This window comes from Heterodontus francisci, chromosome 4, assembly GCF_036365525.1.
Source record: "Heterodontus francisci isolate sHetFra1 chromosome 4, sHetFra1.hap1, whole genome shotgun sequence".
NCBI lineage: Eukaryota > Metazoa > Chordata > Chondrichthyes > Heterodontiformes > Heterodontidae > Heterodontus > Heterodontus francisci.
The window spans coordinates 152645489-152669473 of NC_090374.1; the positions used below are offsets into that span (position 1 = coordinate 152645489).

The window sequence follows — 23985 nt, forward strand, 5'->3', positions numbered from 1 at the left end:
TGAAGAAGAAGATGAAGAAGAAGAAGAAGAAGAAGATGAAGAAGAAGATGAAGAAGAAGATGAAGAAGAAGATGAAGAAGAAGATGAAGGAGAAGGAGAAGGAGAAGGAGAAGAAGGAGAAGGAGAAGGAGAAGATGAAGATGAAGAAGAAGGAGATGAAGATGAAGATGAAGATGAAGATGATGAAGATGAAGATGAAGATGAAGATGGAGATGGAGAAGGAGAAGGAGATGAAGATGAAGATGAAGAAGATGAAGATGATGAAGATGATGAAGATGAAGAAGGAGAAGATGAAGGAGAAGGAGAAGGAGAAGGAGAAGGAGAAGATGAAGATGATGAAGAAGAAGAAGATGAAGAAGAAGATGAAGAAGAAGATGAAGAAGAAGATGAAGAAGAAGATGAAGAAGAAGGAGAAGAAGAAGATGAAGGAGAAGGAGAAGAAGAAGAAGAAGAAGAAGATGAAGAAGAAGATGAAGAAGATGAAGGAGAAGATGAAGGAGAAGGAGAAGAAGAAGGAGAAGGAGAAGGAGAAGATGAAGAAGAAGGAGATGAAGATGAAGATGATGAAGATGAAGATGAAGATGGAGAAGGAGAAGGAGATGAAGATGAAGAAGAAGGAGAAGATGAAGAAGATGAAGATGAAGAAGATGAAGATGAAGAAGAAGAAGGAGAAGATGGAGATGAAGAAGGAGAAGATGAAGATGAAGATGAAGATGAAGATGAAGATGAAGATGAAGATGAGGAAGAAGATGAAGATGAAGAAGATGAGGAAGATGAAGATGAAGAAGATGATGAAGATGAAGATGAAGAAGATGATGATGATGAAGATGAAGAAGATGATGATGATGAAGATGAAGATGATGAAGATGATGATGATGAAGATGATGAAGAAGAAGGAGAAGAAGATGAAGAAGATGAAGAAGGAGAAGAAGGAGAAGAAGGAGAAGAAGGAGAAGAAGATGAAGATGTAGATGATGGAGATGAAGGAGAAGGAGAAGACGAAGGAGAAGGAGAAGGAGAAGGAGGAGAAGGAGAAGGAGATGAAGATGAAGAAGATGAAGATGAAGATGATGAAGATGAAGATGATGAAGATGATGAAGATGAAGGAGAAGGAGATGAAGAAGATGAAGATGAAGATGACGAAGATGACGATGATGAAGATGATGATGATGATGATGAAGGAGATGAAGATGAAGAAGATGAAGATGAAGAAGGAGAAGATGAAGATGAAGATGATGAAGGAGAAGGAGGAGAAGAAGATGAAGAAGATGAAGAAGAAGAAGAAGATGAAGATGGAGAAGATGAAGATGAAGATGAAGAAGATGAAGATGATGAATATTGAAGATGAGGAAGAAGATGAAGAAGATGATGATGAAGATGAAGATGAAGATGATGAAGATGATGAAGGAGAAGAAGATGAAGATGGAGAAGATGATGAAGATGAAGAAGGAGAAGAAGGAGATGAACATGAAGATGTAGATGATGAAGATGAAGGAGAAGGAGAAGGAGAAGATGAAGATGGAGAAGGAGAAGAAGAAGAAGAAGAAGAAGAAGATGAAGAAGATGAAGAAGATGAAGAAGATGAAGAAGATGAAGGGGAAGGAGAAGAAGATGAAGAAGATGAAGAAGAAGATGAAGATGAAGATGAAGATGAAGAAGAAGAAGAAGGAGAAGGAGAAGATGAAGATGAAGATGAAGAAGATGAAGATGAAGAAGATGAAGAAGATGAAGATGAAGAAGGAGAAGGAGAAGATGCAGATGGAAAAGATGAAGATGATGAAGATGAAGAAGATGAAGAAGATGAAGAAGAAGATGAAGAAGAAGGAGAAGAAGAAGGAGAAGATGAAGAAGATGAACATGAAGATGAAGATGATGAAGCAGAACAAGGAGAAGGAGACGGTGATGAAGATGGAGAAGATGAAGATGAAGATGATGAAGATAATAAAGAAGAAGGAGAAGATGAAGATGATGAAGAAGGAGAAGAAGACGAAGATGGAGAAGATGAAGATGAAGAAGACGAAGACGAAGATGAAGATGATGAAGAAGATGAAGATGAAGATGATGAAGAAGATGAAGATGAAGATGATGAAGATGATGAAGATGAAGATGAAGGAGATGAAGATGAAGATGAAGATGATGAAGAAGATGAAGATGATGTAGATGATGAAGATGAAGATGATGAAGATGAAGGAGATGAAGATGAAGATGAAGAAGATGAAGATGATGAAGACGAAGATGATGAAGATGAAGATAATGATGAAGAAGAAGGAGAAGATGAAGATGAAGAAGATGAAGATGAAGATGAAGAAGGAGAAGATGAAGATGACGATGAAGAAGAAGATGAAGATGAAGATGACGATGAATGAGAAGGAGAAGATGAAGAAGAAGATGAAGAAGGAGAAGATGAAGATGAAGATGAAGATGATGAAGATGATGAAGATGAAGATGAAGAAGAAGATGAAGAAGGAGATGAAGAAGAAGATGAAGATGAAGGAGAAGGAGGAGAAGAAGATGAAGAAGATGAAGAAGGAGAAGATGAAGATGAAGATGGAAAAGAAGATGAAGAAAATAAAGAAGATGAAGAAGAAGGAGAAGATGAAGATGAAGATGAAGAAGATGAAGATGAAGATGAAGAAGAAGGAGATGAAGATGAAGATGAAGAAGATGAAGAAGAAGATGAAGAAGGAGAAGAAGGAGAAGGAGAAGAAGGAGAAGGAGAAGAAGGAGAAGGAGAAGAAGGAGAAGGAGAAGAAGATGAAGAAGATGAAGGAGAAGGAGAAGGAGAAGAAGGAGAAGGAGAAGGAGAAGAAGGAGAAGGAGAAGAAGGAGAAGGAGAAGGAGAAGGAGAAGGAGAAGAAGATGAAGATGAAGATGAAGGAGATGAAGATGAAGATGAAGATGAAGATGATGAAGATGAAGATGAAGATGATGAAGATGGAGAAGGAGAAGGAGATGAAGATGAAGAAGATGAAGATGAAGATGAAGATGAAGATGAAGAAGATGAAGATGATGAAGAAGGAGAAGAAGATGAAGATGAAGATGAAGATGAAGATGAAGATGATGATGAAGATGAAGAAGGAGAAGATGAAGGAGAAGGAGAAGGAGAAGGAGAAGGAGATGAAGAAGAAGAAGAAGAAGAAGAAGATGAAGAAGAAGATGAAGAAGAAGATGAAGAAGAAGATGAAGAAGAAGATGAAGAAGAAGATGATGAAGGAGAAGAAGATGATGAAGGAGAAGGAGAAGAAGGAGAAGGAGAAGAAGGAGAAGGAGAAGAAGGAGAAGGAGAAGAAGGAGAAGGAGAAGGAGAAGAAGGAGAAGGAGAAGGAGAAGAAGAAGATGAAGGAGAAGGAGAAGGAGAAGGAGAAGGAGAAGGAGATGAAGATGAAGATGAAGATGAAGATGAAGATGAAGATGAAGATGAAGAAGATGAAGATGAAGATGAAGATGAAGATGAAGATGATGAAGATGGAGAAGGAGAAGGAGATGAAGAAGATGAAGAAGATGAAGAAGATGAAGATGAAGATGATGATGAAGATGAAGAAGGAGAAGATGAAGGAGAAGGAGAAGGAGAAGGAGAAGGAGAAGGAGAAGGAGGAGATGAAGAAGAAGAAGAAGAAGAAGATGAAGAAGAAGATGAAGAAGAAGAAGAAGAAGAAGAAGAAGATGAAGGAGAAGATGAAGGAGAAGATGAAGGAGAAGATGAAGATGAAGATGAAGATGAAGATGATGATGAAGGAGAAGAAGATGAAGATGAAGATGAAGATGGAGAAGATGAAGAAGATGATGAAGATGAAGATGAAGATGAAGATGAAGAAGATGAAGAAGATGAAGATGAAGATGAAGATGAAGAAGATGAAGATTGAAGAAGATGATCAAGAAGATGAACATCAAGAAGATGATGAAGATGAAGCTGAAGATGACGAAGATGACAAAGATGAAGACGAAGATGAAGATGATGAAGACGACGAAGGAGAAGAAGAAGAAGATGAAGATGATGAAGATGTAGATGATGAAGATGAAGGAGAAGGAGAAGAAGGAGAAGATGAAGATGAAGTTGAAGATGACGATGAAGGAGAAGGAGAAGAAGAAGAAGATGAAGAAGAAGATGAAGATGAAGAAGATGTAGATGATGAAGATGAAGGAGAAGAAGATGACAAAGATGAAGACGAAGATGAAGATGATGAAGAAGAAGAAGATGAAGATGAAGGAGAAGAAGAAGAAGAAGATGACGATGAAGATGAAGATGATGAAGATGTAGATGATGAAGATGAAGGAGAAGGAGAAGAAGGAGAAGATGAAGATGAAGTTGAAGATGACGATGAAGGAGAAGGAGAAGAAGAAGAAGAAGAAGAAGAAGAAGATGAAGAAGATGTAGATGATGAAGATGAAGGAGAAGAAGATGACAAAGATGAAGACGAAGATGAAGATGATGAAGAAGAAGAAGATGAAGATGAAGGAGAAGAAGAAGAAGAAGATGACGATGAAGATGAAGATGTAGATGATGAAGATGAAGGAGAAGGAGAAGAAGGAGAAGATGATGAAGATGAAGATGACGATGAAGGAGAAGGAGAAGAAGAAGATGAAGAAGATGATGAAGATGAAGGAGAAGGAGAAGATGAAGAAGATGAAGAAGAAGGAGAAGAAGATGATGATGAAGATGAAGAAGAAGAAGACGACGAAGGGGAAGAAGAAGATGAAGATGATGAAGATGTAGATGATGAAGATGAAGGAGAAGGAGAAGAAGATGAAGATGATGAAGAAGGAGAAGATGAAGATGAAGATGGAGAAGAAGATGAAGATGATGAAGATGAAGATGAAGATGAAGAAGATGAAGATGATGAAGGAGAAGATGAAGAAGATGAAGATGATGAAGATGATGAAGGTGAAGATGATGAAAATGAAGATGAAGAAGATGACGAAGATGAAGATGAAGATGATGAAGAAAATGACGAAGAAGATGAAGATGATGATGATGAAGAAGATGATGAAGATGATGAAGGTGAAGATGATGAAAATGAAGATGAAGAAGATGACGAAGAAGATGAAGATGAAGATGATGAAGAAAATGACGAAGAAGATGAAGATGATGATGATGATGAAGAAGATGAAGATGAAGAAGATGACGAAGAAGATGAAGATGAAGAGGATGATGATGATGATGAAGATGATGAAGATGATGAAGATGATGATGATGATGATGAAGATGATGAAGATGATGATGATGATGATGATGAAGAAGAAGATGAAGATGAAGATGAAGAAGATGACGAAGAAGATGAAGATGATGAAGATGATGAAGATGATGACGAAGAAGATGAAGATGAAGATGATGAAGATGAAGATGATGAAGATGATGATGAAGATGAAGATGATGAAGATGAAGATGATGAAGATGAAGATGAAGATGATGAAGATGAAGATGATGAAGATGAAGATGATGAAGATGAAGATGAAGATGAAGATGATGAAGAAAATGACGAAGAAGATGAAGATGAAGATGATGATGATGAAGAAGAAGATGAAGATGAAGATGAAGAAGATGACGAAGAAGATGAAGATGAAGATGATGATGATGAAGAAGAAGATGAAGATGAAGAAGATGACGAAGAAGATGAAGATGAAGAGGATGATGAAGATGAAGATGACGAAGATGATGACGAAGAAGATGACGAAGAAGATGACGAAGAAGATGACGAAGAGGATGAAGGTGAAGATGATGATGAAGAAGATGAAGATGAAGATGATGAAGATGAAGAGGAAGAAGATGACGAAGATGAAGATGAAGATGACGAAGATGACGAAGATGAAGATGACGAAGATGAAGATGAAGAAGATGAAGATGACGAAGATGAAGAAGATGAAGAGGATGACGAAGATGATGAAGATGATGAAGATGAAGAAGATGACGAAGATGAAGAAGATGGTGAAGATGAAGATGATGAAGATGAAGATGATGAAGATGAAGATGATGAAGATGAAGATGATGAAGAAGATGATGAAGATGAAGATGATGAAGATGATGAAGATGATGAAGATGACGAAGAAGATGAAGACGAAGATGAAGACGAAGATGACGAAGAAGATGAAGACGAAGATGACGAAGATGAAGACGATGATGACGAAGATGAAGACGATGATGAAGATGAAGATGATGAAGATGAAGACGATGATGAAGATGACGAAGACGAAGACGAAGATGACGAAGATGACGAAGATGATGAAGATGACGAAGAAGATGAAGACGAAGATGATGAAGATGATGAAGATGATGAAGATGATGAAGATGAAGACGATGATGACGATGATGACGAAGATGATGAAGATGAAGACGATGATGACGATGATGACGAAGATGACGAAGACGAAGATGATGACGAAGACGAAGATGATGACGAAGACGAAGATGATGACGAAGAAGAAGATGAAGAAGTAGAAGACGAAGATGATGAAGAGGAAGAGGAAGAGGACGAAGATGATGAAGAGGAAGATGATGAAGATGAAGATGACGAAGAAGATTAAGATGAAGATGACGAAGAAGATGAAGATGATGATGAAGAAGAAGATGAAGAGGATGACGAAGAAGATGAAGATGATGAAGACGAAGAAGATGACGAAGATGAAGATGACGAAGATGAAGATGACGAAGATGACGAAGATGAAGATGAAGATGATGATGAAGATGACGAAGAAGACGAAGAAGATGAAGACGAAGATGACGAAGATGAAGACGATGATGACGAAGATGAAGACGAAGATGAAGACGAAGATGACGAAGATGAAGACGAAGATGACGAAGATGACGAAGATGACGAAGATGAAGACGAAGATGAAGAAGAAGAAGATGATGAAGATGACGAAGAAGAAGACGACAAAGATGATGACGAAGAAGATGAAGATGAAGATGATGATGATGAAGAAGAAGATGAAGATGAAGATGAAGAAGATGACGAAGAAGATGAAGATGAAGAGGATGATGAAGATGAAGATGACGAAGAAGATGACGAAGAAGATGACGAAGAAGATGACGAAGAAGATGACGAAGAGGATGAAGGTGAAGATGATGATGAAGAAGATGAAGATGAAGATGATGAAGATGAAGAGGAAGAAGATGACAAAGATGAAGATGAAGATGACGAAGATGACGAAGATGAAGATGACGAAGATGAAGATGAAGAAGATGAAGATGACGAAGATGACGAAGATGAAGAAGATGAAGAGGATGACGAAGATGATGAAGATGACGAAGATGAAGAAGATGACGAAGATGAAGAAGATGGTGAAGATGGTGAAGATGAAGATGAAGATGATGAAGATGAAGATGATGAAGATGAAGATGATGAAGATGAAGATGAAGATGATGAAGATGATGAAGATGACGAAGAAGATGAAGACGAAGATGACGAAGATGAAGACGAAGAAGATGAAGACGAAGATGACGAAGATGAAGACGATGATGACGAAGATGAAGACGATGATGAAGATGAAGATGATGAAGATGAAGACGATGATGAAGATGACGAAGACGAAGACGAAGATGACGAAGATGATGAAGATGACGAAGAAGATGAAGACGAAGATGATGAAGATGATGAAGATGATGAAGATGAAGACGATGATGACGAAGATGATGAAGATGAAGACGATGATGACGATGATGACGAAGATGACGAAGACGAAGATGATGACGAAGACGAAGATGATGACGAAGACGAAGATGATGACGAAGAAGAAGATGAAGAAGTAGAAGACGAAGATGATGAAGAGGAAGAGGAAGAGGACGAAGATGATGAAGAGGAAGATGATGAAGATGAAGATGACGAAGAAGATTAAGATGAAGATGACGAAGAAGATGAAGATGAAGATGATGATGAAGAAGAAGATGAAGAGGATGACGAAGAAGATGAAGATGACGAAGACGAAGAAGATGACGAAGATGAAGATGACGAAGATGAAGATGACGAAGATGAAGATGAAGATGATGATGAAGATGACGAAGAAGACGAAGAAGATGAAGACGAAGATGACGAAGATGAAGACGATGATGACGAAGATGAAGACGAAGATGAAGACGAAGATGACGAAGATGAAGACGAAGATGACGAAGATGACGAAGATGACGAAGATGACGAAGATGACGAAGATGAAGACGAAGATGAAGAAGAAGAAGAAGATGATGAAGATGACGAAGAAGAAGACGACAAAGATGATGACGAAGAAGATGAAGATGCTGAAGATGAAGATGAAGAAGATGATGAAGATGACGAAGATGATGAAGATGACGAAGACGACGAAGATGATGACGATGATGAAGACGAAGATGATGACGATGAAGACGAAGATGACGAAGACAAAGATGATGACGAAGAAGAAGACGAAGATGATGAAGAGGAAGAGGAAGAGGACGAAGATGATGAAGAGGAAGAGGAAGAAGATGACGAAGATGAAGATGAAGATGAAGATGAAGATGAAGATGAAGAGGAAGATGAAGAGGAAGATGAAGAGGAAGATGAAGAGGAAGATGAAGAGGAAGATGAAGAGGAAGATGAAGAGGAAGATGAAGAGGAAGATGAAGAGGAAGATGAAGAGGAAGATGAAGAGGAAGATGAAGACGAAGATGACGAAGATGACGAAGATGAAGACGAAGATGAAGAAGAAGAAGAAGATGAAGAAGAAGAAGATGAAGATGATGAAGATGACGAAGAAGAAGATGACAAAGATGATGACGAAGAAGATGAAGATGCTGAAGATGAAGATGAAGAAGATGAAGAAGATGACGAAGATGATGAAGATGACGATGATGAAGACGAAGATGATGACGATGATGAAGACGAAGATGATGACGATGAAGACGAAGATGACGAAGACAAAGATGATGACGAAGATGACGAAGAAGAAGACGAAGATGATGAAGAGGAAGAGGAAGAGGACGAAGATGATGAAGAGGAAGAGGAAGAGGAAGAGGAAGATGAAGAGGAAGATGAAGAGGAAGATGAAGAGGAAGATGAAGAGGAAGATGAAGAGGAAGATGAAGAGGAAGATGATGAGGAAGATGATGAGGAAGATGATGAGGAAGATGATGAGGAAGATGATGAGGAAGATGATGAGGAAGATGATGAGGAAGATGATGAGGAAGATGATGAGGAAGATGATGAAGATAAAGATGAAGATGAAGAGGAAGATGAAGAGGAAGATGAAGAGGAAGAGGAAGAGGAAGAGGAAGATGAAGAGGAAGATGAAGAGGAAGATGAAGAGGAAGATGAAGAGGAAGATGAAGAGGAAGATGAAGAGGAAGAGGAAGATGATGAGGAAGATGATGAGGAAGATGATGAGGAAGATGATGAGGAAGATGATGAGGAAGATGATGAAGATGATGAAGATGAAGAGGAAGATGAAGAGGAAGATGAAGAGGAAGATGAAGATGATGAGGAAGATGATGAAGATGAAGATGAAGATGAAGATGATGAAGAGGAAGATGACGAAGATGACGAAGATGACGAAGAGGAAGATGAAGATGATGAAGAGGAAGAGGAAGATGACGAAGATGATGAAGAGGAAGAGGAAGATGACGAAGATGATGAAGAGGAAGATGATGAAGATCAAGATGAAGATGAAGATGATGAAGAGGAAGAGGAAGATGACGAAGATGATGAAGAGGAAGAGGAAGATGACGAAGAGGAAGAGGAAGATGACGAAGAGGAAGAGGAAGATGACGAAGAGGAAGAGGAAGATGACGAAGAGGAAGAGGAAGATGACGAAGATGATGAAGAGGAAGAGGAAGATGACGAAGATGACGAAGAGGAAGATGATGAAGATCAAGACGAAGATGACGAAGAGGAAGATGACGAAGATGACGAAGAGGAAGATGACGAAGATGACGAAGAGGAAGATGACGAAGATGACGAAGAGGAAGATGACGAAGATGACGAAGAGGAAGATGACGAAGAGGAAGATGACAAAGAGGAAGATGACAAAGAGGAAGATGACGAAGATGAAGAAGAAGATGAAGAAGATGAAGATGATGATGAAGATGAAGAAGATGAAGATGATGAAGATGACGAAGAAGAAGATGACGAAGATGATGACGAAGATGATGACGAAGATGATGACGAAGATGATGACGAAGAAGATGACGAAGATGATGACGAAGAAGATGACGAAGAAGATGACGAAGATGATGACGAAGAAGATGACGAAGAAGATGACGAAGAAGATGACGAAGAAGATGAAGATGAAGATGATGAAGATGAAGATGATGAAGATGACGAAGATGATGAAGATGACGAAGATGATGAAGATGACGAAGAAGAAGATGAAGATGATGACGAAGATGAAGATGATGACGAAGATGAAGATGATGACGAAGATGAAGAAGAAGATGATGAAGAAGATGAAGATGAAGAAAATGACGAAGAGGATGAAGATGAAGATGCTGAAGATGAAGATGAAGATGACGAAGATGAAGAAGATGACGAAGACGACGAAGATGAAGAAGATGCAGATGACGAAGAAGATGACGAAGATGCAGATGACGAAGAAGATGACGAAGAAGATGAAGATGAAGAAAATGACGAAGAGGAAGATGACGAAGATGATGAAGAGGAAGAGGAAGATGACGAAGATGATGAAGAGGAAGAGGAAGATGACGAAGATGATGAAGAGGAAGATGATGAAGATCAAGATGAAGATGAAGATGATGAAGAGGAAGAGGAAGATGACGAAGATGATGAAGAGGAAGATGAAGATGACGAAGAGGAAGAGGAAGATGACGAAGATGACGAAGAGGAAGAGGAAGATGACGAAGATGACGAAGAGGAAGAGGAAGATGACGAAGATGACGAAGAGGAAGATGATGAAGATCAAGACGAAGATGACGAAGAGGAAGATGACGAAGATGACGAAGAGGAAGATGACGAAGATGACGAAGAGGAAGATGATGAAGAGGAAGAGGAAGAGGAAGATGACGAAGATGATGAAGAGGAAGATGACGAAGATGATGAAGAGGAAGATGATGAAGATCAAGATCAAGATGAAGATGATGATGAAGAGGAAGAGGAAGATGACGAAGATGATGAAGAGGAAGATGAAGATGATGAAGAGGAAGAGGAAGATGACGAAGATGATGAAGAGGAAGAGGAAGATGACGAAGATGATGAAGAGGAAGAGGAAGATGACGAAGATGATGAAGAGGAAGAGGAAGATGACGAAGATGACGAAGAGGAAGATGACGAAGATCAAGACGAAGATGACGAAGAGGAAGATGACGAAGATGACGAAGAGGAAGATGACGAAGATGACGAAGAGGAAGATGACGAAGATGACGAAGATGACAAAGAGGAAGATGACGAAGATGAAGAAGAAGATGAAGAAGATGAAGAAGATGAAGAAGATGAAGAAGATGAAGATGACGAAGATGACGAAGATGACGAAGATGACGAAGAAGAAGATGACGAAGATGATGACGAAGATGACGAAGATGACAAAGAGGAAGATGACGAAGATGAAGAAGAAGATGAAGAAGATGAAGAAGAAGATGAAGAAGATGAAGATGACGAAGATGAAGATGACGAAGATGACGAAGATGATGACGAAGATGATGACGAAGATGATGACGAAGAAGATGACGAAGAAGATGACGAAGATGATGACGAAGATGATGACGAAGATGATGACGAAGATGATGACGAAGAAGATGACGAAGATGATGACGAAGATGATGACGAAGAAGATGACGAAGAAGATGACGAAGATGATGACGAAGAAGATGACGAAGAAGATGACGAAGAAGATGACGAAGAAGATGACGAAGAAGATGACGAAGAAGATGATGATGATGAAGATGACGAAGATGACGAAGATGAAGAAGAAGACGAAGATGAAGAAGAAGAAGATGAAGAAGATGAAGATGAAGAAAATGACGAAGAGGATGAAGATGAAGATGCTGAAGATGAAGATGAAGATGACGAAGACGACGAAGATGAAGAAGATGCAGATGACGAAGAAGATGAAGAAGATGCAGATGACGAAGAAGATGACGAAGATGCAGATGACGAAGAAGATGACGAAGATGCAGATGACGAAGAAGATGACGAAGAAGAAAATGACGAAGAGGATGAAGATGAAGATGAAGATGCTGAAGATGACGAAGATGACGAAGACGACGAAGACGACGAAGATGATGATGAAGATGACGAAGATGAAGATGAAGATGAAGAAAATGACGAAGATGAAGATGATGAAGATGATGAAGATGATGATGAAGATGATGATGAAGATGATGAAGATGAAGAAGATGCAGATGACGAAGAAGATGATGAAGAAGATGACGAAGAAGATGACGAAGAAGATGACGAAGAAGATGACGATAAAGAGGATGACGAAGATGAAGATGAAGAAGATGACGAAGAAGATGAAGATGAAGAGGATGAAGATGAAGATGATGAAGATGAAGATGAAGATGAAGATGAAGATGAAGATGAAGATGATGATGAAGATGATGAAGATGAAGATGATGAAGATGAAGATGATGAAGATGATGAAGATGATGAAGATGAAGATGATGAAGATGATGAAGATTAAGATGATGAAGATGATGAAGATGAAGAAGATGATGACGAAGAAGATGAAGATGAAGATGAAGAAGAAGATGATGAAGAAGATGAAGATGATGATGAAGATGAAGATGATGACGAAGAGGATGAAGATGAAGATGATGAAGATGATGATGAAGAAGATGAAGAGGAAGATGAAGAGGAGGAAGAAGATGAAGAAGATGACGAAGAGGATGAAGATGAAGATGAAGATGATGAAGATGAAGAAGAAGATGAAGAAGGAGATGAAGAAGAAGATGAAGATGAAGGAGAAGGAGGAGAAGAAGATGAAGAAGATGAAGAAGGAGAAGATGAAGATGAAGATGGAAAAGAAGATGATGAAGAAAATAAAGAAGATGAAGAAGAAGGAGAAGATGAAGAAGATGAAGATGAAGATGAAGAAGGAGATGAAGATGAAGATGAAGAAGAAGATGAAGAAGAAGATGAAGAAGAAGATGAAGAAGAAGATGAAGGAGAAGATGAAGGAGAAGATGAAGGAGAAGATGAAGGAGAAGATGAAGGAGAAGGAGAAGAAGGAGAAGGAGAAGAAGGAGAAGGAGAAGAAGGAGAAGGAGAAGAAGATGAAGAAGATGAAGAAGAAGATGAAGAAGATGAAGATGACGAAGATGACGAAGATGATGACGAAGATGATGACGAAGATGATGACGAAGAAGATGACGAAGATGATGACGAAGATGATGACGAAGATGATGACGAAGATGATGACGAAGAAGATGACGAAGATGATGACGAAGAAGATGACGAAGAAGATGACGAAGAAGATGACGAAGAAGATGACGAAGAAGATGACGAAGAAGATGACGAAGAAGATGACGAAGATGATGAAGATGACGAAGATGACGAAGATGAAGAAGAAGATGAAGATGATGACGAAGATGAAGAAGAAGAAGATGAAGAAGATGAAGATGAAGAAAATGACGAAGAGGATGAAGATGAAGATGCTGAAGATGAAGATGAAGATGACGAAGACGACGAAGATGAAGATGACGAAGAAGATGAAGAAGATGCAGATGACGAAGAAGATGACGAAGATGCAGATGACGAAGAAGATGACGAAGATGCAGATGACGAAGAAGATGACGAAGAAGAAAATGACGAAGAGGATGAAGATGAAGATGAAGATGCTGAAGATGACGAAGATGACGAAGACGACGAAGACGACGAAGATGATGATGAAGATGACGAAGATGAAGATGAAGATGAAGAAAATGACGAAGATGAAGATGATGAAGATGATGAAGATGATGATGAAGATGATGATGAAGATGATGAAGATGAAGAAGATGCAGATGACGAAGAAGATGATGAAGAAGATGACGAAGAAGATGACGAAGAAGATGACGATAAAGAGGATGACGAAGATGAAGATGAAGAAGATGACGAAGAAGATGAAGATGAAGAGGATGAAGATGAAGATGAAGATGAAGATGATGAAGATGAAGATGAAGATGAAGATGAAGATGAAGATGATGAAGATGAAGATGAAGATGAAGATGAAGATGAAGATGATGATGAAGATGATGAAGATGATGAAGATGAAGATGAAGATGATGAAGATGATGAAGATGATGAAGATGAAGATGATGAAGATGATGAAGATTAAGATGATGAAGATGATGAAGATGAAGAAGATGATGACGAAGAAGATGAAGATGAAGATGAAGAAGAAGATGATGAAGAAGATGAAGATGATGATGAAGATGAAGATGATGACGAAGAGGATGAAGATGAAGATGATGAAGATGATGATGAAGAAGATGAAGAGGAAGATGAAGAGGAGGAAGAAGATGAAGATGAAGAAGATGACGAAGAGGATGAAGATGAAGATGAAGATGATGAAGATGAAGAAGAAGATGAAGAAGGAGATGAAGAAGAAGATGAAGATGAAGGAGAAGGAGGAGAAGAAGATGAAGAAGATGAAGAAGGAGAAGATGAAGATGAAGATGGAAAAGAAGATGATGAAGAAAATAAAGAAGATGAAGAAGAAGGAGAAGATGAAGATGAAGATGAAGAAGATGAAGATGAAGATGAAGAAGGAGATGAAGATGAAGATGAAGATGAAGAAGAAGATGAAGAAGAAGAAGATGAAGAAGAAGAAGATGAAGAAGAAGATGAAGGAGAAGATGAAGGAGAAGATGAAGGAGAAGATGAAGGAGAAGATGAAGGAGAAGATGAAGGAGAAGGAGAAGAAGGAGAAGGAGAAGAAGGAGAAGGAGAAGAAGGAGAAGGAGAAGAAGATGAAGAAGAAGATGAAGGAGATGGAGAAGGAGAAGAAGGAGAAGGAGAAGGAGAAGAAGGAGAAGGAGAAGGAGAAGGAGAAGGAGATGAAGATGAAGATGAAGATGAAGGAGATGAAGATGAAGATGAAGATGAAGATGATGAAGATGAAGATGAAGATGATGAAGATGGAGAAGGAGAAGGAGATGAAGATGAAGAAGATGAAGATGAAGATGAAGATGATGAAGGAGAAGAAGATGAAGATGAAGATGAAGATGATGATGAAGATGAAGAAGGAGAAGATGAAGGAGAAGGAGAAGGAGAAGGAGAAGAAGGAGATGAAGAAGAAGAAGAAGAAGAAGAAGAAGAAGATGAAGAAGAAGATGAAGAAGAAGATGATGAAGGAGAAGAAGATGATGAAGGAGAAGAAGATGATGAAGGAGAAGGAGAAGAAGGAGAAGGAGAAGAAGGAGAAGGAGAAGGAGAAGAAGGAGAAGGAGAAGGAGAAGAAGGAGAAGGAGAAGAAGGAGAAGGAGAAGGAGAAGAAGATGAAGGAGAAGGAGAAGGAGAAGAAGATGAAGGAGAAGGAGAAGGAGAAGGAGAAGGAGAAGGAGAAGGAGAAGGAGAAGGAGAAGGAGAAGGAGAAGATGAAGATGAAGATGAAGATGATGAAGATGAAGATGAAGATGAAGATGATGAAGATGAAGATGAAGATGAAGATGAAGATGAAGATGAAGATGAAGAAGATGAAGATGAAGATGAAGATGAAGATGAAGATGAAGATGAAGATGAAGATGAAGATGAAGATGAAGAAGATGAAGATGAAGATGAAGATGAAGATGAAGATGAAGAAGATGAAGATGAAGATGAAGATGAAGATGAAGATGAAGAAGATGAAGATGAAGATGAAGATGATGAAGATGAAGAAGATGAAGATGAAGATGAAGATGAAGATGAAGATGAAGATGAAGATGATGAAGATGGAGAAGGAGAAGGAGATGAAGATGAAGATGAAGATGAAGATGATGAAGGAGAAGAAGATGAAGATGAAGATGAAGATGATGATGAAGATGAAGAAGGAGAAGATGAAGGAGAAGGAGAAGGAGAAGGAGAAGAAGGAGATGAAGAAGAAGAAGAAGAAGAAGAAGAAGATGAAGAAGAAGATGATGAAGGAGAAGAAGATGATGAAGGAGAAGAAGATGATGAAGGAGAAGGAGAAGGAGAAGAAGGAGAAGGAGAAGGAGAAGAAGGAGAAGGAGAAGGAGAAGAAGGAGAAGGAGAAGAAGGAGAAGGAGAAGGAGAAGGAGAAGGAGAAGGAGAAGGAGAAGGAGAAGGAGAAGGTGAAGATGAAGATGAAGATGAAGATGAAGATGAAGATGAAGATGAAGATGAAGAAGATGATGAAGAAGATGAAGATGAAGATGAAGATGATGAAGATGAAGATGAAGATGAAGATGAAGATGAAGATGAAGATGAAGAAGATGAAGATGAAGATGAAGATGAAGATGAAGATGAAGAAGATGAAGATGAAGATGAAGATGAAGATGAAGATGAAGATGAAGATGAAGATGAAGAAGATGAAGATGAAGATGAAGATGATGAAGATGAAGATGAAGATGATGAAGATGAAGATGAAGATGATGAAGATGAAGATGAAGATGAAGATGAAGATGAAGATGAAGATGAAGATGAAGAAGAAGATGAAGATGAAGATGAAGAAGATGAAGAAGAAGATGAAGATGAAGATGAAGAAGATGAAGAAGAAGATGAAGAAGAAGATGAAGGAGAAGATGAAGGAGAAGATGAAGGAGAAGATGAAGATGAAGATGAAGATGAAGATGAAGATGAAGATGAAGAAGATGATGAAGAAGATGAAGATGAAGATGAAGATGAAGATGATGATGATGATGATGAAGATGAAGATGAAGATGATGAAGATGAAGATGATGAAGATGATGAAGATGATGAAGATGATGAAGATTAAGATGATGAAGATGATGAAGATTAAGATGATGAAGATGATGAAGATGAAGAAGATGATGACGAAGAAGATGAAGATGAAGATGAAGAAGAAGATGATGAAGAAGATGAAGATGATGATGAAGATGAAGATGATGACGAAGAGGATGAAGATGAAGATGATGAAGATGATGATGAAGAAGATGAAGAGGAAGATGAAGAGGAGGAAGAAGATGAAGATGAAGAAGATGACGAAGAGGATGAAGATGAAGATGAAGATGATGAAGATGAAGAAGAAGATGAAGAAGGAGATGAAGAAGAAGATGAAGATGAAGGAGAAGGAGGAGAAGAAGATGAAGAAGATGAAGAAGGAGAAGATGAAGATGAAGATGGAAAAGAAGATGATGAAGAAAATAAAGAAGATGAAGAAGAAGGAGAAGATGAAGATGAAGATGAAGAAGATGAAGATGAAGATGAAGAAGGAGATGAAGATGAAGATGAAGATGAAGAAGATGAAGAAGAAGATGAAGAAGAAGATGAAGAAGAAGATGAAGAAGAAGATGAAGAAGAAGATGAAGGAGAAGGAGAAGAAGGAGAAGGAGAAGAAGGAGAAGGAGAAGAAGGAGAAGGAGAAGAAGATGAAGAAGAAGATGAAGGAGAAGGAGAAGGAGAAGAAGGAGAAGGAGAAGGAGAAGAAGGAGAAGAAGGAGAAGGAGAAGGAGAAGGAGAAGGAGAAGGAGAAGAAGATGAAGATGAAGATGAAGATGAAGATGAAGATGAAGGAGATGAAGATGAAGATGAAGATGAAGATGAAGATGATGAAGATGAAGATGATGAAGATGGAGAAGGAGAAGGAGAAGGAGATGAAGATGAAGATGAAGATGAAGAAGATGAAGATGAAGAAGATGAAGATGAAGATGAAGATGAAGATGAAGGAGAAGAAGATGAAGATGAAGATGAAGATGATGATGAAGATGAAGAAGGAGAAGATGAAGGAGAAGGAGAAGGAGAAGAAGGAGAAGGAGAAGGAGAAGAAGGAGAAGGAGATGAAGAAGAAGAAGATGAAGAAGAAGATGATGAAGGAGAAGAAGATGATGAAGGAGAAGAAGATGATGAAGGAGAAGAAGATGATGAAGGAGAAGGAGAAGAAGGAGAAGGAGAAGAAGGAGAAGGAGAAGGAGAAGAAGGAGAAGGAGAAGAAGGAGAAGGAGAAGAAGGAGAAGGAGAAGGAGAAGGAGAAGGAGAAGGAGAAGATGAAGATGAAGATGAAGATGAAGATGAAGATGAAGATGAAGATGAAGATGAAGATGATGAAGATGAAGATGAAGATGAAGATGAAGATGAAGAAGATGAAGATGAAGATGAAGATGAAGATGAAGATGAAGAAGATGAAGATGAAGATGAAGAAGATGAAGATGAAGATGAAGATGAAGATGAAGATGATGAAGATGAAGATGATGAAGATGGAGAAGGAGAAGGAGAAGAAGGAGATGAAGAAGATGAAGAAGATGAAGAAGATGAAGATGAAGATGAAGATGAAGATGATGAAGATGAAGATGATGATGAAGAAGGAGAAGATGAAGGAGAAGGAGAAGGAGAAGGAGAAGGAGAAGGAGGAGATGAAGAAGAAGAAGAAGAAGATGAAGAAGAAGATGAAGAAGAAGATGAAGGAGAAGATGAAGATGAAGATGAAGATGAAGATGAAGAAGATGAAGATGAAGATGAAGATGAAGATGAAGATGAAGATGAAGATGAAGATGATGAAGATGGAGAAGGAGAAGAAGGAGATGAAGAAGATGAAGAAGATGAAGAAGATGAAGAAGATGAAGATGAAGATGAAGATGAAGATGATGAAGATGAAGATGATGATGAAGAAGGAGAAGATGAAGGAGAAGGAGAAGGAGGAGGAGAAGGAGGAGATGAAGAAGAAGAAGAAGAAGATGAAGAAGAAGATGAAGAAGAAGATGAAGAAGAAGATGAAGGAGAAGATGAAGATGAAGATGAAGATGAAGATGAAGATGAAGATGATGAAGATGAAGATGAAGATGAAGATGATGAAGGAGAAGAAGATGAAGATGGAGAAGATGGAGAAGATGGAGAAGATGAAGATGAAGATGAAGATGAAGATGAAGATGAAGATGAAGATGAAGATGAAGATGATGATGATGATGATGATGATGATGATGATGATGATGATGATGATGATGATGATGATGATGATGAAGATGAAGATGAAGAAGATGAAGATTGAAGAAGATGATTAAGAAGATGAACATCAAGAAGATGATGAAGATGAAGCTGAAGATGACGAAGATGACAAAGATGAAGACGAAGATGAAGATGATGAAGAAGACGACGAAGGAGAAGAAGAAGAAGATGAAGATGATGAAGATGTAGATGATGAAGATGAAGGAGAAGGAGAAGAAGGAGAAGATGAAGATGAAGTTGAAGATGACGATGAAGGAGAAGGAGAAGAAGAAGATGAAGAAGATGAAGATGAAGAAGATGTAGATGATGAAGATGAAGGAGAAGAAGAAGATGACAAAGATGAAGACGAAGATGAAGATGATGAAGAAGAAGATGAAGATGAAGGAGAAGAAGAAGAAGAAGATGACGATGAAGATGATGAAGATGAAGATGAAGATGTAGATGATGAAGATGAAGGAGAAGGAGAAGAAGGAGAAGATGATGAAGATGAAGATGACGATGAAGGAGAAGGAGAAGAAGAAGATGAAGAAGATGATGAAGATGAAGGAGAAGGAGAAGATGAAGAAGATGAAGAAGAAGGAGAAGAAGATGATGATGAAGATGAAGAAGAAGAAGACGACGAAGGGGAAGAAGAAGATGAAGATGATGAAGATGTAGATGATGAAGATGAAGGAGAAGGAGAAGAAGATGAAGATGATGAAGAAGGAGAAGATGAAGATGAAGATGGAGAAGAAGATGAAGATGATGAAGATGAAGATGAAGATGAAGAAGATGATGAAGGAGAAGATGAAGAAGATGAAGAAGATGAAGATGATGAAGATGATGAAGGTGAAGATGATGAAAATGAAGATGAAGAAGATGACGAAGATGAAGAAGATGACGAAGATGAAGAAGATGAAGAAGAAGATGAAGATGATGACGAAGATGAAGATGATGACGAAGATGAAGATGATGACGAAGATGAAGAAGAAGATGATGAAGAAGATGAAGATGAAGAAAATGACGAAGAGGATGAAGATGAAGATGCTGAAGATGAAGATGAAGATGACGAAGATGAAGAAGATGACGAAGACGACGAAGATGAAGAAGATGCAGATGACGAAGAAGATGACGAAGATGCAGATGACGAAGAAGATGACGAAGAAGATGAAGATGAAGAAAATGACGAAGAGGAAGATGACGAAGATGATGAAGAGGAAGAGGAAGATGACGAAGATGATGAAGAGGAAGAGGAAGATGACGAAGATGATGAAGAGGAAGATGATGAAGATCAAGATGAAGATGAAGATGATGAAGAGGAAGAGGAAGATGACGAAGATGATGAAGAGGAAGATGAAGATGACGAAGAGGAAGAGGAAGAGGAAGATGACGAAGATGACGAAGAGGAAGAGGAAGATGACGAAGATGACGAAGAGGAAGAGGAAGATGACGAAGATGACGAAGAGGAAGATGATGAAGATCAAGACGAAGATGACGAAGAGGAAGATGACGAAGATGACGAAGAGGAAGATGACGAAGATGACGAAGAGGAAGATGATGAAGAGGAAGAGGAAGAGGAAGATGACGAAGATGATGAAGAGGAAGATGACGAAGATGATGAAGAGGAAGATGATGAAGATCAAGATCAAGATGAAGATGATGATGAAGAGGAAGAGGAAGATGACGAAGATGATGAAGAGGAAGATGAAGATGATGAAGAGGAAGAGGAAGATGACGAAGATGATGAAGAGGAAGAGGAAGATGACGAAGATGATGAAGAGGAAGAGGAAGATGACGAAGATGATGAAGAGGAAGAGGAAGATGACGAAGATGATGAAGAGGAAGAGGAAGATGACGAAGATGACGAAGAGGAAGAGGAAGATGACGAAGATGACGAAGAGGAAGATGACGAAGATCAAGACGAAGATGACGAAGAGGAAGATGACGAAGATGACGAAGAGGAAGATGACGAAGATGACGAAGAGGAAGATGACGAAGATGACGAAGATGACAAAGAGGAAGATGACGAAGATGACGAAGATGACAAAGAGGAAGATGACGAAGATGACGAAGATGACAAAGAGGAAGATGACGAAGATGAAGAAGAAGATGAAGAAGATGAAGAAGATGAAGATGACGAAGATGACGAAGATGACGAAGATGACGAAGATGACGAAGATGACGAAGATGACGAAGAAGAAGATGACGAAGATGATGACGAAGATGACGAAGATGACAAAGAGGAAGATGACGAAGATGAAGAAGAAGATGAAGAAGATGAAGAAGAAGATGAAGAAGATGAAGATGACGAAGATGAAGATGACGAAGATGACGAAGATGATGACGAAGATGATGACGAAGATGATGACGAAGAAGATGACGAAGATGATGACGAAGATGATGACGAAGATGATGACGAAGATGATGACGAAGATGATGACGAAGATGATGACGAAGAAGATGACGAAGATGATGACGAAGAAGATGACGAAGAAGATGACGAAGAAGATGACGAAGAAGATGACGAAGAAGATGACGAAGAAGATGATGATGATGAAGATGACGAAGATGACGAAGATGAAGAAGAAGACGAAGATGAAGAAGAAGAAGATGAAGAAGATGAAGATGAAGAAAATGACGAAGAGGATGAAGATGAAGATGCTGAAGATGAAGATGAAGATGACGAAGACGACGAAGATGAAGAAGATGCAGATGACGAAGAAGATGAAGAAGATGCAGATGACGAAGAAGATGACGAAGATGCAGATGACGAAGAAGATGACGAAGAAGAAAATGACGAAGAGGATGAAGATGAAGATGAAGATGCTGAAGATGACGAAGATGACGAAGACGACGAAGACGACGAAGATGATGATGAAGATGACGAAGATGAAGATGAAGATGAAGAAAATGACGAAGATGAAGATGATGAAGATGATGAAGATGATGATGAAGATGATGATGAAGATGATGATGAAGATGATGAAGATGAAGAAGATGCAGATGACGAAGAAGATGATGAAGAAGATGACGAAGAAGATGACGAAGAAGATGACGAAGAAGATGACGATAAAGAGGATGACGAAGATGAAGATGAAGAAGATGACGAAGAAGATGAAGATGAAGAGGATGAAGATGAAGATGAAGATGATGAAGATGAAGATGAAGATGAAGATGAAGATGATGAAGATGAAGATGAAGATGAAGATGAAGATGAAGATGAAGATGAACATGAAGATGATGATGATGATGAAGATGATGAAGATGAAGATGAAGATGATGAAGATGAAGATGAAGATGATGAAGATGATGAAGATGATGAAGATGAAGATGATGAAGATGATGAAGATTAAGATGATGAAGATGATGAAGATGAAGAAGATGATGACGAAGAAGATGAAGATGAAGATGATGAAGAAGATGATGAAGAAGATGAAGATGATGATGAAGATGAAGATGATGACGAAGAGGATGAAGATGAAGATGATGAAGATGATGATGAAGAAGATGAAGAGGAAGATGAAGAGGAGGAAGAAGATGAAGATGAAGAAGATGACGAAGAGGATGAAGATGAAGATGAAGATGATGAAGATGAAGAAGAAGATGAAGAAGGAGATGAAGAAGAAGATGAAGATGAAGGAGAAGGAGGAGAAGAAGATGAAGAAGATGAAGAAGGAGAAGATGAAGATGAAGATGGAAAAGAAGATGATGAAGAAAATAAAGAAGATGAAGAAGAAGGAGAAGATGAAGATGAAGATGAAGAAGATGAAGATGAAGATGAAGAAGGAGATGAAGATGAAGATGAAGATGAAGAAGAAGATGAAGAAGAAGATGAAGAAGAAGATGAAGAAGAAGATGAAGAAGAAGATGAAGGAGAAGATGAAGGAGAAGATGAAGGAGAAGATGAAGGAGAAGATGAAGGAGAAGGAGAAGAAGGAGAAGGAGAAGAAGGAGAAGGAGAAGAAGGAGAAGGAGAAGAAGATGAAGAAGATGAAGAAGAAGATGAAGAAGATGAAGATGACGAAGATGAAGATGACGAAGATGACGACGAAGATGACGACGAAGATGACGACGAAGAAGATGACGAAGATGATGACGAAGATGATGACGAAGATGATGACGAAGATGATGACGAAGATGATGACGAAGATGATGACGAAGAAGATGACGAAGAAGATGACGAAGATGATGACGAAGAAGATGACGAAGAAGATGACGAAGAAGATGACGAAGAAGATGACGAAGAAGATGACGAAGAAGATGACGAAGATGATGAAGATGACGAAGATGACGAAGATGAAGAAGAAGATGAAGATGATGACGAAGATGAAGAAGAAGAAGATGAAGAAGATGAAGATGAAGAAAATGACGAAGAGGATGAAGATGAAGATGCTGAAGATGAAGATGAAGATGACGAAGACGACGAAGATGAAGAAGATGCAGATGACGAAGAAGATGAAGAAGATGCAGATGACGAAGAAGATGACGAAGATGCAGATGACGAAGAAGATGACGAAGATGCAGATGACGAAGAAGATGACGAAGAAGAAAATGACGAAGAGGATGAAGATGAAGATGAAGATGCTGAAGATGACGAAGATGACGAAGACGACGAAGACGACGAAGATGATGATGAAGATGACGAAGATGAAGATGAAGAAAATGACGAAGATGAAGATGATGAAGATGATGAAGATGATGATGAAGATGATGATGAAGATGATGATGAAGATGATGAAGATGAAGAAGATGCAGATGACGAAGAAGATGATGAAGAAGATGACGAAGAAGATGACGAAGAAGATGACGATAAAGAGGATGACGAAGATGAAGATGAAGAAGATGACGAAGAAGATGAAGATGAAGAGGATGAAGATGAAGAGGATGAAGATGAAGATGAAGATGAAGATGAAGATGAAGATGATGAAGATGAAGATGATGAAGATGAAGATGAAGATGAAGATGAAGATGATGATGAAGATGATGAAGATGAAGATGAAGATGATGAAGATGA

At 38.7% G+C, this 23985-nt stretch overlaps 4 protein-coding genes and 5 pseudogenes across 8 annotated transcripts in view; 1 reads left to right on the top strand and 8 right to left on the bottom strand.

The window, feature by feature from the left end:
• LOC137369316 (uncharacterized) overlaps positions 1–969 on the bottom strand; it is a gene marked incomplete at both ends in the record, with an annotated part of 1842 nt that extends 873 nt beyond the window's left edge. Inside the window, 2 exons of the mRNA XM_068030364.1 lie at positions 1–497; positions 642–969. The exon at positions 1–497 is cut by the window's left edge and continues 873 nt beyond it. Of these exons, the coding sequence (XP_067886465.1) occupies positions 1–497; positions 642–969 (825 nt within the window). The remainder of the gene's footprint in view (positions 498–641) is intronic.
• The window catches only part of LOC137369315 (uncharacterized), a 265372-nt gene that overhangs the window by 98562 nt on the left and 142825 nt on the right, over positions 1–23985 (bottom strand). The window lies entirely within an intron of this gene.
• LOC137369327 (uncharacterized) lies at positions 1613–2260 on the bottom strand (the record flags this gene model as incomplete). The annotated part of the gene is made up of 1 exon (XM_068030373.1): positions 1613–2260. A coding segment is annotated over one exon (648 nt), but the record flags the coding sequence as incomplete, so codon positions are not given.
• Positions 3404–9029, bottom strand: LOC137369321 (uncharacterized; the record flags this gene model as incomplete). The annotated part of the gene is made up of 2 exons (XM_068030368.1): positions 3404–3681; positions 8084–9029. Coding segments are annotated over 2 exons (1224 nt in total), but the record flags the coding sequence as incomplete, so codon positions are not given.
• Positions 7398–8078, bottom strand: LOC137368601 (uncharacterized; annotated as a pseudogene).
• Positions 9069–9728, bottom strand: LOC137369325 (uncharacterized; annotated as a pseudogene).
• Positions 16951–19420, top strand: LOC137368602 (DNA ligase 1-like; annotated as a pseudogene).
• Positions 20299–21693, bottom strand: LOC137369317 (uncharacterized; annotated as a pseudogene).
• LOC137369326 (uncharacterized) lies at positions 21913–22572 on the bottom strand (annotated as a pseudogene).